Source organism: Xenopus laevis, chromosome 1L (assembly GCF_017654675.1).
Source record: "Xenopus laevis strain J_2021 chromosome 1L, Xenopus_laevis_v10.1, whole genome shotgun sequence".
In the NCBI taxonomy this organism is placed as follows: domain Eukaryota; kingdom Metazoa; phylum Chordata; class Amphibia; order Anura; family Pipidae; genus Xenopus; species Xenopus laevis.
The window spans coordinates 80758481-80776882 of NC_054371.1; the positions used below are offsets into that span (position 1 = coordinate 80758481).

Below are 18402 nucleotides of genomic sequence, written 5' to 3' on the forward strand. Positions count from 1 at the left end.
GGGTTAGACCGGGTTTACGGGAACAATCAGTATTGCAATGAAGTTTTGTTCCAAAGGTATAAATATTTGAATGCTTTTCAGTCTACTGCATTAATTTTTATTATACAGGCATAAAACAAGAAAATTGGCAACCTTGAAAAGAGGCCATGCATATCTGGAAGATACCAAATCAAAAAGATATATAATGTTCTTTCTGTAGTTTAGAACTGCCAAGAAATTTAATTACTTAGAATCCTGCTTTTGATGTCTTTTTTTATCTTCTATTGTAAACTGGTGGCTATTTGTTCCATTGTGGTGGTTGCTTCTCTCCAGTTGATTCTCATAGCAGTATAATATTATGTTCTTTCTGTGTAAAGAACAGGAATGCCTAGCACTGAATGAGATCCCTAGTGGGCTTCACATTACTACTTGGCTTGTCATATTTTTCAAGTGGGTGTCTGTACTCCCAGAGTACCACTGAGGTCATAAATGCTTTTAAAGTAAGACAGCTTGGTTTGCAACAATTGAAGCCAATCGAAATAAACAATACATTTCCAACCCCAAAGGCAAACATAAGTCAAAAAGAATTGTCTAGTAAATACAGATTTCAATACATAAATAGCTCCGTACATATACGTAGATTTCAGAATTTAACTTATTTCCTGTAGAGCACAAAAATGTGGTTTATTGGTGCCAATGGACTAAACAAATGTTTAGTGTGAAATATTATTTTTCCCATATTTTATTCATATCTTTTGTCTAGTTCTAGTTTGTTGACCTTTTACATGTATTGACTTATTTTTTTTCTTATGTATTGTAAGTATAAATATAGTCACATTTAATTCTGGAATATAGATGGTTCCGTCAGTGCATTCTTGCTTTTCTATGGGTGCATCATCTCTAGGGAAACACTTCCATGACAATTATCTCTGTCCCGTTATGTTTATACACTGTTTCATATTTCTTTTCACGGACAATGATTACATTCATTATTATCTAGACAAGACAAATGAGAGCAAGAAATCATATGGATGACTCATAAGAATTAATGTGGAATAAGAGACTTGCCAGTTTTTTTTTTAAATAATCCACAGTGGGGGAGGTGTTTAAAAAAAAAGTCTGAAAAGATATATCAAGGTTGAAGACTGGCTTTATATTAAATTCATTAAAGCTTCCTATGGTTGGGGCCATAAAACGTTTATTTATTCAAGGAAAAAAATTCTAGTTTGATGCCCTAATGACAGAATTTAATCACATTAGTCATTAATGTTGATCTATGGGAAGGAAAGAGTAGATTCAATTATACCTCTGTGTTACATGCCACAACCTACCTACTGTATCAAATTCCATAGCGTAATGGTACAGGTTTATTATCACTGTTGTATTTAAGAATTCAGTTGTTAATGGAATAATAAAGCTTGGAAAGTTTACAGCAGGTCTAGTAACATTCCAGCTCCAATGCCAACCCCTGAGGAAGCCTCATTGGCAAAATGCACACTGGCCGATCCAAGACATGAGGCAGCGGTGTTAGGCATGACCCAATGGGGATTGTTTAACTTTATCTGATTCTCTGCTATTTCACCATAGGGTCAGAAAGCATTCAACAGTATACTGTTTCTGACCATTAATCAGAATTTGGAGATTATTCAAGAACCCAACTTTATGATCAAGGGTTCTATTTTATGTTTGCTTACTGGGGCTAGCAACCCATAGTGACCCATCACGATGTTGTTTTTACTGGCCTGTGCTTTAGAACAAACATCTGATTAGTCACTATTATTAGTAGAGCTACAGCAACCATTGTGATTTCTTTGTGTTCATCATCTGAAATCCTGTTCTGTCGAAAGACTTGAATACATTTAAGTTTATGGTAAGGTATTCTCATGAATTATTGCTAAATGTCATGCTTTTTCCAATAGGCCACCAATAGAAGACAGCCAAACACTGCTAACGCCAGTAGTGAGTTGTGGGCCACCTGGAGCACTGATGACCCGTCCTGTTATTCTCACTATGCACCACTGTGCTGAAACAAATGCAGAGGACTGGAAAATGCAGCTTAAAGAGCAGTCTGTGCAGGGACAGTGGGAGGTATGTGAACATTTCGTTATATATATATCCATAAGTACCACTTGGCCACATTTATATATGTATATATGTAAACTTCAGAATGTTTCTACCATTAAATAGTTTTTTTTATATGGCGTCCTAAACAATTACATAGACAAGGTCCTGACATGGGGGGTTATTTGGGCATATCTGTTTAAATAATAAGGTCCTGAAAGAAGGTTTCCTGTTTAAACAAAAAATACTTTTTTCACCCAAAATTATGAAAGGAGAGAGAGGTTGATACTTTTTTACCCTCAGGAATGTATGATTTATCTATTAAGTCCAAACTCTATACCAGGTGGGTCCCCAGTAAAAGCATCTCATACACATCTAAAATAATATACCTTACATTTTTGAACACAAGCAAAAAACAGTTCCTCGACTTCTAGCCCTTCATTCAAATAAAATCCTTTTATTGTTGCTTTACAGTGAGATGCTTAAAACACATCTCCAGCTGCTCTTTGAGGACTTTGCCAATATTTTTGTTTACTTCACACATTCCCGCAAAGCAGAAGTACATGTGGCCTCTGTTTGAAGTATCTCGTTGACCAGAATACAGAGAGACCAATATATTTCACTCTCAAGTTTCAGCACTTCTAAAGGACAGGCCTTAGATACTGTTAATTGCATTAACCACTGCTAAGAGTTGAGTGCGTATGATCTTGGGGAATTATTTAACCAGAGAATCAGAGATCTGTCCCAAAGCAAGCTTGTACATAAAAGCATCTTAATTATTCTTATGATTAATTACCCTAATTATTATTAAAATTATTGCTACTAATAATAATAATGCAATTGTTTATAAAGCACCCACTGTACATAAGAGTAGGTATAATAAGAGTCCTGCATCCGTGCAGAACAGTTGGATATAAAAGTTCATTTTGCAAAAATATTTGAGTAGCAAAGTGTGTTGTGCAGTCATTTGATAGAATACAAGTGCCTACTGGGAAGTATGAGGAGCAGGATAATAAATAACTGCTATGGTATGTGTGGGAATTCAAAGAACTATGTGGGAGTAGGTTAAATACATGAATGACACAGATAAGGGAGTCGCACCCTGTGGGTTATTATTTCTTTTATGATGTACATTGGCATCCCGCCCAGCTGGAAAACAGCATATGCAGTGTTATGATGGACATCCAGAATGTATTTAAAAATTATCCAAAAGTTTGAATAATAAACTAATAACTAATACCAGGGCATTATAGCCCTTTTATGGCACCCTGTTATTATTATTTCCATCTTGTTTGGGGTACAAATGGGATGTGAAAAGGAATAGAATCCCCCTTGCATATTGTGCCAAATCACTATACTAAATATACAGTAACCTCAAATCAAAAGAAGAACGAAAGTCTAAATCACTGGGGGTGTACCCTCCATATACACTTACCGGATACCCCGGGCTGGTGTTACTGTTAGCAAAAAACTGCACTAAACCGGGGCACTTCACGTAAGTGATTATCACTGGGGTGGGGTGACTAATATTTGGCACCCAACATGAGTTTCCTTCTTCTTTACAGAAATTCAGAATAGTTGCTCCATATATTGCAATATATTTAGCAGGCCAACCACAGCCTTTTCCTGAGCAGGCATAGTTATTCCGACAACTTACTTTACTAAGGTTAAAGCTCCTAAATGAGGCACCACAGAGAGTACCCGATGGAAGCTGGGAATGATGGTGCTACAACTAGGAACTGACCACTGCTCCTGCATGTTAAGAGCAAAAGGGAATGTTACCATTTTTCTTGTTTGGACTTTGATAAAAAAACAACAGATGCAGTGCTCAAGAGATAGCAGAAGTAATGCAAGCATGCAAGCTGGTTTCCCAGAATTCATAACTATACCTTGGTGCCCCGGGACTGGTTGGCAACCCCCAGAACAGCAGCTGTAGTAGTAAAAAAAAACTCTGCCCAGTCTCTGCCTCTTGCTATACTGCTAGAAGTCTGAAACACTGAGCTTGAATGCTTCCTGTTTCTAGCCATAGAATGAGCCAAAGAGGACCAAGTAGCTAACATTTATCACCACTGGAACCTTAACATATAAAAGATTTTTTATATTAAACACACATTCACGCACAATATTATGAATGGCTATATATATATATATATATATATATATATATATATATATATATATATATATATATAGATATATATATATATATATATATATATAGATATATATATATATATATAGATATATAGATATATATATATATATATATATATATACAAGTCTCATGGGTGTCCGCACTCTTTTCTCCTGTTTTGCTGAGGTGCACGATCAAGTGTTGTATTATATATGATAAAGGATCAGCACACTCATTTGTAGATCAATCAAACGTGCTTTTATTTAACACAGCATTGTGTCCAACGTTTTGGTCCCACTTGGGGACCTTTATCAAGTGGGACCGAAACGTTGGACACAATGCTGTGTTAAATAAAAGCACGTTTGATTGATCTACAAATGAGTGTGCTGATCCTTTATCATATATATATATATATATATATATATATATATATATATATATATATATACACACACATACACAACTCAATCAAGATCGGCACTCACAGGTCTTTTTAAGAAAATATAAAAGATTTTTATTATAAACACAAACTCATGGACAAACTCATGGAGTGCCGGCAGATATATGCAGATATAATCTTCAAAATGGACCACCACTTCAAAATTTGTACATTATGATTGACCAAACTAAGACAAAAATGCACTTTTGTAATTGGTCTAAAACCAATGTTTTTGTAAATCTCTACCAACTGTATGATTAATGCTCTATGTTGACAATATCAGTTCATGTCATTTGTTTGCAAGATACTCATAGCTGCTGGTTCCAGGCTTGTATACATAATGAAGGTAATAAGTGTTCCGAAGTTGGGAAAAAAAAACAAAAAAAGCTGCCATATTTTTTCTACAATACTGACACCTAGTGGACATTTTAATTTCTGCAGTTCATTCGAATGATTATTTCTCTATTATTTGCAACAATGTGTACAGTATTTATCAGCATCATGATGTTGCAAAGTTAAATGTATTAATATTATTTACCACTGGGAGTGTAATGGAAATGCAGATGTAGTCTAATAATTAATATCAAAGCTGCTGGCTTACATTTTTCTGAGCTGTTATAGAAATTAGTAAAAAAAACCTTTTTATGTGATTCGCCAATTGTGACTTCTCTCTTTCTATCAAAAGGATGTTGTGTTTGTTGGAGAAGAAAATTTCACCACTCCCTGTTACATCCAGATGGAATCAGAAGCCTGTCATATACTCACAGAAACGCTAAGCACCTATGCACTAGTTGGACAGTCGACCAGCAAATCGTCAGCAAAGAGGCTGCAGTTAGCATTGTTCGGGCCAACGTCCTGCACCTCTCTAGAATATGACATTCGAGTTTATTGTTTGGATGATACTCAGGATGCACTTAAGGTATAGGAAGAAAGTCTTATTTAAGAGTATTAAATATATTAGTCAGTGCAACAACATAAGTAAAATCACACCCAAAATGTATACTTAAAAGTGCTTACATATACCAGTGTGTCCATTGTGTCTATAGATATGGAAAAGGTACAATACTCAGGAACACCAAGAAGGGATCCCTTAGCACATTATACAAAATGTTGCACCCAAACTCTTTGCTGCAATATTTTGCACTGACTTTCAATAAGCACTATTATACTGGAATTTTAGGGGAAAAGCTGGGAAAATGGCTAATTATGCATATTTTTGCACTTCACCAAGAATGTAAGGTCCATTGGCTGCCAGCATTACACAATTTTTGACTGAACACAATGAATGTCCCACAAATCTAAGATGGGCTTGTTGCAAAAGCAACAGAGATGTATGTAGATATTTCTATGCACAGGCCATTGTTTAACTGCCCTGGAAGGCAATATAATCATGAATGAAAATATGTTGTAATCATATAATTTGTATTGATGGAGCATTGGGCATCCTGATGAGTTAGTTAGGGCAGGCTACAAATAAACCAGTTGTGATTGATTTGCTTCAGTTTAATGTAGATGCTCTCTAATGGTGTTCCTTTTTCTTCTAAAGACTAATAAACAAGCACGGTATTAGATTATGCATTCTCCTTGTTCACTAAGGCTTGTTTTTAAAATCAATCAAGCCTTTGTCTTGGAGGAAATTGCTTTTCTTAAATTAAAAATAGACTGGAATATAAGGACTTGCTTTTTTAACAAATGGAGAGTGCAAAGTCAAAATAAAGTGTACAAAAAGTACATTATAATATAACTTTACAACTTACTTTCACTAACAGTAGTCCCATGTCTGGGAGCATTGTCACAATATATGATATCAATATATACCTTACTGTAAAATAGGCAGAAAAATGGGGATATTAGAAATCACCAAGGCATTCCGTGACCATATAATGGCAAAGGCCATGGGACAGGTGATTTAATATGGAACTCTGTGGTATTCTTATATTATAAACATGGGGGAATGTCATTCCTTCTAAAACACAAGTGTCAATGAGTCTCTGAGCTCTGATTATTGGTAGATATGGGTGTCTATATATATATATATATATATATATATATATATATATATATTGTGTGTTTATGTGTGTATATATGCTCATAAAGATATCATTAGAAAGAAAAAGGTCCAGTGACCTATGTCTATCAGTTCCTATTAAATCCAAATAATTTATTTTATTAGTGGCATCTAAAAGGAAGTCTTGTTTGTTTCTTTTGTAAAAACAGGAAGTGATACAACAGGAAAGGAAGGTCGGAGGGCAGTTGCTGGATGAACCAAAAACTCTTCACTTCAAAGGGAGCACTCATAACCTGCGCCTTTCCATCCATGATGTTCCACATTCCCTATGGAAAAGCAAATTATTAGCTAAATATCAGGTACAGTATATGGTCAGTTGTTTTTTCCAGAGCTTTTATGGAAAAAAAAAGATTTCCAGTCTTAAAGGAAACCTTGACATGTTGTAACAGAAGGACATGCTTATAACCGGCTTCTTGATGTTGCTGCACCAAGGCTTTCAGGCATCTGTAAGTAGACTGACTTTGGGGAACACCTACTATAGTTGGCCTCCTTAATTGATAAGGCAATAACAACAGAAGAAGCAGAGTGATGGAAGTTCCCCTAGCCCCTTCATGGCACCAACCAGAGAAAGACAGAGAGGAGGAGATGATAGAGCATCTACTCATAGTATTAGCAGGCACAGGGTTATGTCCAATATTCATGGATGCTATTCTTTATATAATTTTCTCCCAAGTAGGGGCTACCATTTAATTCAGCTTGGTGTTCAGCATCAAATAAGTAAATATATACAGGGCAAAATGCCCTGTATTCGTCAAGATATAATACTTCACAGGACTTGTACAGGTATGGTGCCTATTATTCAGAATGCTATGGACCTGGGGTTCTACAGTTATGGTGTCTTTCTGTCATTTGGATTTTCATAACTTACGTCTACTAAAAAATCTTTACGTTACTTAACCCAAAAGGATTGTTTCACCTCCAATAAGGATTAATTATATCTTAGTTGGGATCAAGTACAAGCTACTGTTTTATTACAACAGAGAAAAATGGAATCGTTTTTAAAATTATTATTATTTGATTAAAATGGATTTGATGGGAGATGGTCTTCCCGTAATTGGGAACTTTCTGGATAACAGATCTTGTACCTGTACAATAAAAAGTGTATATAGCCAGCACAAAATCCTATAGCTATTGCTAGTGAGAGACAGTTAAAATGTGACTCTTTAATACTCTTTTCTATTGACGATACCATTTGTAACAACTTTTAATTTCAACAAGAACATAAACATTACAGCCTTATTCAGTTGACAGCATGTTCCCTTTCCTTTTTTTTCAGCTGACAGCATATTCCCTTAGTATGTTTCCTATCGTGCTCCAGCTGATCCTCTATGCTTACACATTGGCTTGGTTAGGGTGTTTTTAGCAGCTAACTATGGATTGTAGAGAGAGAGTGCCAGGTCAGCAGCTTCATCCTTATGCTGCAGGCTAAACAACTTCTCTTCAGTGCTTTCAGCTTCCATTAACCAGGTTTCACTCTGTAGCCCTGCTCTCTCAGGGGACTTGCACTGTGCGCTCATAAAGTGCTGAACTTATTCAGAATAAAGTGAGCGGCAGAAATGTTACCACTACTGCAAAAAGACAAGCTACTTGTGTAAACCTAGAGCTGGGTGCTGTAGAACAAGCTGTATTTTTATTGGCATTGTGTACTGTATGTCACTTAGTGGGTTTTTGTTGTGCAGGCACTCGGCTTTCTTGCCAAGAAGCTGCTGCTACTGCTGCAGTCGCGTCTGATTAGAGCCTTTCAAAGGGATCCACTGCTACAGTATATGTGTCTGTTTCAGTGCATTTCCCATTCTCCTCCTGCTCCCATTCTGAAGAGATTGTTCTCAACATATCCCAATTATAGTATGACACACAAACTAATCTGCTGCCTGGTCTATGTCATGCTCTAGGAAATTCCTTTCTATCACATCTGGAGCGGATGCCAAAGGAACCTTCACTGCACCTTCACTCTGGAACGCTTCAGCCTGAGCACGGTAGAGTTAGTGTGCAAGCTCTGCGTCAGGCAAGTGGAAGGGGAAGGACAGATCTTTCAGCTTAATTGCACAGCCTCAGAGGTATGGGGAAAGATATTTCATATCATGTGTCATGGCATTCAATGTTCTCAACCAAACTATCTAGAAAGATTGCAACTCTTAACAAATATCTCCATGTCTGTATGGACTTTCTAGATCAATGACAAGTCCAAAGATTAATATGCTGGTGGTTATTCTGTATAAAGTACAGCGTTTAGTTATTCACTCAAAGCCCCATGAGACCTCACAATCTAATTTTCATATAGCATATATATTAGGGTCACTTTATTTAGGAACCAATTAACCTACCAGTGTGCACTTCTGCATTACACTATGACTCCAGAGAACATTGAGAAAAAACAAAAATGCAGCAGGAAAACATTCAAGCAAATAGCATCTTGGTAGGAACCAAATGTACCTTTTATTTTTTCAGTAGCCAACCTAAACACACATTCATTGGTAAGAGACATGATTAAAATAATGTATTAGACAGAAAAATATGTTAGTAATTTAGAGGTGACGTAAATGCCATTCCTGGAATGTATATCAAATGATGTGTATAAAGAGACCCAGCCCATCTTATGTTACTTTTAAATATCTTAGTAATGTCTGTGTGTCCGCATTGCCTTTAATTTACTTTTTTTTCTAAAGAAATAAGGAGAAATATAAAAGTTATGATTTAGTTTAGTCCTGATCCACGGTAGAACCTGGGCTGGGCAAAGGGGGTACCATATTTAAATAGTTTTTGTTTCTATTCAAGCTAAAATGCAAACGTTAGAATACATTTTCTATACCCTAGTCCTCCACAATCATCTTGATTTACAGTATATTACTTTATGACTGCAGATATACCTTGCTCAGAATTAATCTGGGAATTACTCTGTGGGGGTAGTATAATAGGCGTCTATAGATCCTGTCACCTATAGCAATCATGGAAAAAATGTTTTTTTATTTTCTTTTTTCCATTTTTACTGGCAGGAAGGTGCCACAATAATCCACTTGTACCCCAATCCTGCCTTTTTTATAGGACCTATTGCAATTAATCAGAAGGAAGCATTTACTAGTCAGCTGTTTAAAACACATTTCTATTTGATTGCTAATGGTTGCCCTCTTATTGTATTACCATATGTGTATATAAATATTATCATATCAATTTACTGTGTTTATCAAGTAGTTCCAGCACTTGCCATGGGCCAACTAATTGACACTTGGCTGGTTTCCCCAGCAACAAGAGAAATGCCACTCAATTGGCACTGGTGCTTCTGCTCCAGACTAAAAGCATTTTCTTATACAGTGGAAAAATTCCACAAGTGCGGCTCCCATTATGCCCTAACCTTTATTATCCCTAATAACAATAATGTGGCCTCTATTTTGCTCATTAAAATGTTTTCAGGCCTTTTAAAAACTCACTAGATGAGGGTTTGGTACCCGTCAGCATTCTAGTTGAGCTGCTGATGTAATGAAGGTTGCCTGTCCATTCACTAGATAATAATATGCTTTATTAAAACCTGATTTTTGCTTCCCTATACAGAGAAAAGGCTTTGGTGTCTCTGGAGTTGTGTTAGTCTGGTGTTTGTGCTAATTGTTGCAGGCTGGTTCTCTGAAACTCCGTGGAGACCAATATATCTGCAATTCATGTTATGTCTGCTATAAATATTGCTTTCCCTTTCTGCAGGCTAGATATATGAGGCTAGTAAACAGAAGAGTATTGGAATTTAAGCCCAGTGCTTTGATAAAGTTGAAATAAAATGTGCTCACTAATCCATATACAGAAATCATACTCAATATAAATAATTTTTTTGTGTTCCATTTTAAAATGCAGGAATCTAGCAGCATTATTGATTTGCCACTCATGGATTCAGCAAGTACCATTACTACAATTGTAGGACCAAGTGCTTTCAGCATTCCTCTAACAATACGGCAGAAACTTTGCAGCAGCCTGGATGCCCCTCAGACCCGCGGACATGACTGGAGAATGCTTGCCCATAAACTCAAGTTAGACAGGTGGGTAACATCTCTTTTTAACTCAACTCCATATTTCTTCATGATCAGGTCATTGTGTCAGACATTGCAGGAAATGAGCAATGTATGGAAAATGCTTCCCACATGCTTCAAACAACCACAAGGAATGTGCCTTATATATGTTACATATTTCCCTGGATACTCCCTCATTCTGCAGTGGAAAAGGAACACAGTTTGATTATATTAGTTGAATGAATAATTGGGTCAGAGCAATGAAAGTGACAGATTTGTAACCCTATTGTATGTCTATGTAATTGTCTATTTTCAACTGGACTTGTCAAAGGGGTTGTTGACCTCAATATTAACATTTAAATGGATGCAGAGAATGATATTCTGAGACAATTGGTTTTCATGTTTTATTTGTTTTTTTATATTTGAGTTAATTAGCTTTTTATTCAGTAGCTCTCCAGTTTGCAATTTTTGGCAGTCTGTTTGCTAAGGTCCAAATTACCCTAGCAACCATGCATTGATTTGAATAAGAGACCTAAGATATTACTCCTGGAGCTAACATTACCTCTGTTTCATTTCCCTGTAATTTTATTACGAAGGCCGTGCTTTGTTTACCAGAAACTGTATTTATATATATATATATATATATATATATATATATATATATATATATATATATATACACAAATGCATGCTAGAAATAAATATTAGTGGTTTAAAAATGAGGATATTTGCCACAGAGGGGGAGAGGAAATTAGAGGCCTGGGATCTGCAGCCAATACCTGATCAGGTAGAGGAGAACGAATGTTATTAATACCAGGCTGTATCATTGCACTAGGGGTCAGGAGTTAAAGGAGAAGGAAAGGCTAAAATTAATTAAGCTTTATCAGAAAGGTCTATATAAATACACCAGTAAACCCTCAACTTAATGCTGCTCTGTCAAAAGAAACAGCATTTCTTTCCTTCTATTGTGTATATATGGGCTTCTGTATCAGACATCCTGTTTTCAGCTTAAACCTACAAGGCTAGGGCTTGAGCATGCTCAGTTTGCCCCCCTTTCTCTCTTTCCCCCCCTCCCTCCTCCCTCTCCTGCTGTAATCTGAGCCCAGAGCTATGAATGAGCAGGGAGAGACTCAGGCAGGAAGTGATGTCACACCAAGCTAATATGGCAGCTGCTATCCTAAACAAATAGAGAGAGAGCTTCTAGAGCTGTTTACTCAGGTATGGAAAATCATTCTGCAGGATAAATATAGTCTTATAGCTTGCACTATTGTGGCTAATCTATTGGCAATAAACTGATTCAGAAGTTTTCCTTCTCCTTTAACAAACAGCCTCTTATTCCTAATATACCTTCAGCCTTCTGGCCAAGGTAGGTTCTTTAAACACATAAATTCTTTATAAAGAAATTGCATAGGGGTCCAAAATGAATTCCTCTTTTTTCATACTCATTAACAGGAAAATACAGACATATATCACAGTAACAATACTAGTAATATAAAGCTCTTTTGCAAAACTAAATCAGCCCCAATCCCTTCTCTATAGACATGTGGGGGATGCTGGGAGTAGAGGTTGTCTTGTTGCCAGAACATTAATTGTCATTCAGCCCTACCTTAGGCCTTAGGCCAAGATGATTTATTCTTTCCAGGAATGATTTCTGTTTATAAACTGCTGCCCTGATTGTAGCTTATTTTTCCTTGCAATTCACTGACAGTGTGTTTTCCCTGCAGGTACCTTAATTACTTTGCTACCAAACCCAGCCCCACGGGGGTTATTTTAGATCTCTGGGAAGCCCAGAACTATCCAGATGGAAACCTCAGCACTCTGGCTGCAGTCCTGGAAGAGATGGGTCGACACGAGACCGTGGTTTCATTAGCAGCCGAAGGAAAATATTGATCACCGCTTGCAAGAACAAATGGCAGTTGGGAGCTCCTCACACCTTTGCAGAGTTTCACAGCTAAACAGGACATGAAGAAAAGTATTCTGACCAATGAGTTTTACCTATTCTATTTAAAATGACTTTGCTATAAACCTTTCTTGTACATTAACTCAGAAATGGGAAGGAAAAACAAACAAACATGCAACGCTGTATCTTGAATATTATTAACCAGCCTGCAGTGTGTCTATACACGGCTTGGTACAGGATTTTACAGTTTCCTAGGAAACGCATTTTATTGCTATCCAGGTACATGGATAAACTTTTCTTTACAATCCCAGTTCCAATGGACTTTGTTTACATCCAGTGATGGACAGGGGGTTATCAACACTGTTCCATGACTATTTGTATTGTGTGTAAGCCATGAGAATTTGTGTGCCCCCTGCTCAGTGCAGGGATCACCCAGACTCAAATTATTCCCTGGTCTGGATTTTCTGTTTCCAGATCTTTTTGTTCATACAAAGTTGCATCTCTGGAAACTGAACAACTCAGCGATCTGCCAATTCTGACTATCCAGCTGATGCTGGACTACAACTCTCAGCAACCCTTAACAGCCATCCGTAGTTGATGGTTTTCTGTGAGTCGTAGTTCAGCAACAGCTAAATCCAGATTGATCATATACCTGGAATATTTTTACGTGCTCAGCAGAAAAGCATTCCTCTGCCAACGTCCCTGGCAAGTCAAAGACTTTATTTTTTTAAATGATTTTGCAAAGGAGGTGCGAGTGGGAGAAATCAGATATAGCTTGAGTTCTGAGAACATATCAGTGTTACATATGGGTTTAGAATAGCCATTTGGAGAGCAGTTCTTCTTTATCTCCTTTTCTTATAATGGGATTAGTATTTAACATCTATACTGTGTATCCAAGTAAACATATTTCTCTTATCAAATGCCATTCCACCGAATTTGTTCTATATTAGTAAACTTTCACACCAATATGAGTTCTTTGCATAACAACAAGAGGCGGTTATAATAATAATAATAATAAGTGTTTATTTCTAGTACTAGGGGATTCAGTCTCTGTGCAAGAAAAACAGTAGCCATGTGCAGTATTATGATATAGGGCAATCCTGTGCAGATGTTTCTCATATAGTGGGTTTATTGTCTAACATACTGCAATTATATAGGGTTTATCCCCCCTAAACAACTAACAATCAGCATGGAATCCTGTATCACAGCTTCCAAGCCAACACAGACCCCTCAACAATCTTCTTAGAGAGCTCTATGATATCCCCATTTTAGAAACAAATGCTATTTTTCAATTATCAATCAAACAATTATTAATATGGAAAATAAAGCCTGTTTTCATGCATATACATCTACGTGGAGCCTTGATTCTCAGGGGGCAATCACAGATTTCATGCACAAATGTATCTCTCTGATTCAAGCAATCGAGCGCCCACAGAAAAAAATCATGGCTCAAAAATTCAATTCAGATCCAAATTTATCCACTTGGTAGGGGGGATCTATATGATTTTATAGGAATTTAGATGTATTTTTACTATTTGATATCGCTAGAAGAGATACGTTGGTGACTCTTTTTCATTAGTAAAAAAAATATACTATTTACTATAAACAATATTTATCATCCATTTTGTTTCTATAAACAGACATTAAGGGGGTTATTTATCAATCTCCGAATATCCAACTCCGAGCAACTCGGAATTCCCGAGTGAACCTTATTTATGAAGAAAAAAGCCCGAAAAAATAGGGTCGGGCAAACTTCGGGTTTTTTTTCGTAGTTTTCTGAGTTTTTTGCACCAAAAACCAAAATCATCGGATATCGGTACAGACATCAGCGCAGACACTGGGACCTTCCCCATTGACTTATACAGGACCTCGAGAGCTTTTAGATGCCGGTGTTTCGGATTCTGAGTTTTTAGACCATCGGACTTTAATAAACCTCAAAACTACAAATTTTTCGAGGTTTGGATATTTGGAGCTTGATAAATAACCCCCTAAATAATGAGAAATATAATAAATCCAAGATTTGGTTTAGGATTCGGCCTTTTTCAGCAGAATTCGGATTCGGCCGAATCCTTCTGCCTGGCCGAACCGAATCCTAATTTGCATATGTAAATTAGGGACGGAAGGGAAATCGCATGACTTTTTGTCACAAAACATGGAGGTAAAACATGTTTTCCCCTTGCCACCCCTAATTTGCATATGCAAAAATTTGGTTCAGTATTCAGCTGAATCCTTCGCAAAGGATTCGTGGGGTTCGGCCGAATCCAAAAAATGGATTTGGTGCATCCCTAAATATAATACTGCATTTATGGAGGATTTTCTTTTCTGAGTAACAGAGCAAGAACTGCTGTATGTGTTTGCTTTCTCTGAATCATTTTCCCCAGGCAATAATGCATCATCTATTTATGGCCACTAGGTGGTGATGGTGATATTGTATCAGTGTCTATAAAGATGGTTGCTGAGAAAGCATTATGGCAGCTCCTACTCACATGCATATGTCAATGGCTAATAGCTGGTTGGAGTTTCTGGGAATTGTAGAGTGCATGAGCAAGGATAAGGATATTATGGTATGTGAGTCTGGCCCAACTTGTAGGTAACCCATAAAACACAGCTATCATAAATATTAATAATAAACATTATTCGAGGGCCCAGACTGCTAAAGTTACACCACTGGTTTCAATGAATCTAGAATGTAATGACAGTAGGCCCTGGCATTCCACATCTCTTTCATTCTAATACAGAATAATCAAATGCTGTATATGGCTTTTCCGTGCACTTGTTTTTCACCGGCGGCGACAGTGACTTTACCCTTGCAGCTGATGCAGCCAGGTAAAGAAGTGAATTACAGCAGTAATTCTATTAGCAATCCCTATCTGCTTGCTAGTAAAGTTGATTCACTACAAAAATAAAATTACATAGTTATCTAGAGCCTCCTGTACATAAATACATTTGAAAATATGCTATATTACTGGCAGTATAGACATGGATATTGTGTCTCTGCTTGCAGCTGGCTGCTTTTATCTTATTTTTGTAGCGAATACATTTTGGAGGATGAGAAGGTATAGACTTTATTACAAGATAGCGCATCAAAACACAGAATTCTAATCCCGCATGGCCATAAAAACGAATATCTGCCTCATCTTACAAGCTGATACACAGGCCTCGATTAGATATCAGCTCTGAATAAGGCACGCTGTTGGGCTTTATCAGTGAGGCGCATTCCTTTCTGCAACACAATAATAAAACATTTGATAGAGAAACAGGATGGTACTGGGTATAAAAATAGTTGCCGGATTCTTGAACACAAGCCAACTTCTCTCTAGGAACTGCTGATAAATATTGTACAACTGGATTCAGGTGCTGAAAGGAAATACATATCTCTCTCAATAAATACAGAACTTGAATGAGGTCCTGGCGATGCTCTGATAGGCTGGTTATTAATGATGATCAATCAGGCTTTTCAGTGAATTGAGGAGCTTCTCTAACACATAGCAAATCAAAACGTTGAATAGAATCTATGATAGGAGAGAAGAAGGTTTCCAGGATCAGAGGGTATCAGACACTAGTAGGGTTGCCACCTTTTTCCGGAGAAAAATACCGTCCTCCCTATATATTTATCATTTTCCCCTATTAATAGCATTGAGATCAACCATAATTTCTACCGTCCAGGCCAGCCAGGTGGCAACCCTAGACACTAGTAATGTAAGTCCTAGTGGTGTTAGTCCTACAAACAGAATCAGCTCACTCTACATAATTTCTCAATGACAAACGTTTCCCAAACTTGTGCCCTCTATGGAGTTTGGCATGCTTGCCCATACACCCGACTTCTTGATGGCATTTTATTTCCAACAGTCAGCTCTAAGCAGGACTAGCATCTTATGGGCTTGAAAGCTGTACTATCAAATAAAGGCTCTTAAAAATGGATTCCTAAAGGTTCTTTAACACAAGGAGAGAAGCCCAGTGGCTGATTAGCTGCAAAACAATGACTCCTAATATTATCAGCCAACAAGCAACTTCAAACTGTACACATGTAGCCCCAATAAATGCTCTTGGCTCCATGATACATTGCAAAAACACATGCTTTGAATATTATTTTCAGTTGGCAGTAGGCACAAGAAGGAAGCAATTGTCCTTGTATACATTAAGGGGCAGATTTATTAAAGGTCAAGTTGTATTTAACTTGAAATATTTGAATTTCCAAGGGTATTTGTTAATCAAAATTAAAAAAAAATTTAGTTAAATAAAAACTTGAATTTTCAGAGATGTATTATACACCGACCTTGGAAATAGCTAGAATCCAAAAATACACCAGCTAAGACCTGTTGAGGTCATGTAGGAGTCAATGAGGTCCCTTGAACCATTTGAAGATCTTAATCATGATGTTTGAGGTTTTTTCTGTGGGTTTTGCTCTAAAATGTAAGAGTTTTTTTACAATGGAAGTTTTCAGGTTGTTCACTTAGAATTCACTGATTTGAGTTTTTTCATCAATAGGAAAAAAATCAAGTTGTGAGTTGATTCGAGGTATAAAAAACCTCACAAAGCTCTAAAACTCGAACTTTTATAAATAACCACCTACATTTATTAAGCATACCTATACCCTAATAAAATATTGGCTTAAACCTCAGGATCAATTCATACGTATGTGATCATGACTTTCTTCACTATAATGGGTGTGCATGAACAACTGAACATTATATTATATTATTATATTTTGTCCAGGTACAGGAATAGGATCCTTTATCTGGAAACCCATTATGCAGAAAGCTCCAAATAAGAGGAAGGCCATCTCCCATAGAGTCCAATTTATTGATTTCCTTTTTCCCTGTAATAATAAAACAGTACCTTGTACATGATCCCAACTAAGATATAATTAATCCTTATTGGAAGCAGAACCAGCCTATTGGGTTTATTTAATGTTTACATGATTTTCTAGTAGATTTAAGGTATAAAGATCCAAATTACAGATTGATCCTTTATCTGGAAAACCCCAGGTCTCAAGGATTCTGGATAACAGGTCCCACACCTGTATAAAATGTCAGTGACTTTAATGGATAGCCCCAAGGATGAGCAATCCCACAGCATTGTCACCAAAGGCTGCCTTTTCCCAAACTAATGTTTTTCAATTCTTACTAAAGAAGCCACTGCCAGGTTATAAAATTTAACTCAATTTCGGGGCTCGTTCAGATAATGTGATGGATTACAGTCATTTTCAAGGTTGCCTTGTATCACTTTGTATTGAACGCTAGTATCCCTCCAGCTATTGGGCTCTACAACTCCCATCAACCCTATCAAAACTATATTATAGTTCAGAAAAACAAGACTTGAGATTGCTCCTTTATGTGTGATGAATGGTACCAGGTTAAACATGTCCGCTACCCCCCAAATAATGAGCTTCTAAGAAGGGTTAAATAATACATTTTAACTAGAACTCAATAAGACTATTTTCATGATTTTTTTTTTTATCTGCATTTTTGCATTTATTATTTTGCTGATGCATTTGTTAAGTGTTTTGCAGCCGCTTGGTAAGGAAATGTTTCCATGTCTCGTTGTGTCATTTATTCATACGCTGCGCTTTTTGTTTCTAAGCTTGCTGAAAGTTATTCTTTTTAATTGATCTTATTTGCATACCGTAAATGTGTATTACCATGGCTTCCTTTTTTTCTTTTTTTTTTATAATGTGGCATATTACTCAAAGTGTAGAGGGAATTCTCCTGCATTATTTGTACTGAAATCTCTGATAAATATATCTCAGCATATCAATTTTACTATGTGCTACCTCCTGTACTATAGTGTTTACTGAAATACAGTACAGATGTAGGATCTGTTATCCGGAAA

The 18402-nt window shown here is 36.7% G+C and overlaps 1 protein-coding gene across 2 annotated transcripts in view; it reads left to right on the plus strand.

Annotated features, from left to right (window-relative positions):
• The window catches only part of unc5c.L (unc-5 netrin receptor C L homeolog), a 218437-nt gene extending 204221 nt beyond the window's left edge, over positions 1-14216 (plus strand). For both annotated transcript variants that reach the window (XM_041590751.1, XM_018252094.2), the window contains 6 exons: positions 1899-2067; positions 5299-5532; positions 6831-6980; positions 8574-8738; positions 10519-10700; positions 12395-14216. In XM_041590751.1, coding sequence (XP_041446685.1) covers positions 1899-2067; positions 5299-5532; positions 6831-6980; positions 8574-8738; positions 10519-10700; positions 12395-12560 — 1066 coding nt within the window. In that variant the 3' untranslated portion in view covers positions 12561-14216. The remainder of the gene's footprint in view (positions 1-1898; positions 2068-5298; positions 5533-6830; positions 6981-8573; positions 8739-10518; positions 10701-12394) is intronic.
• The last annotated feature ends 4186 nt before the right edge of the window (positions 14217-18402 follow it).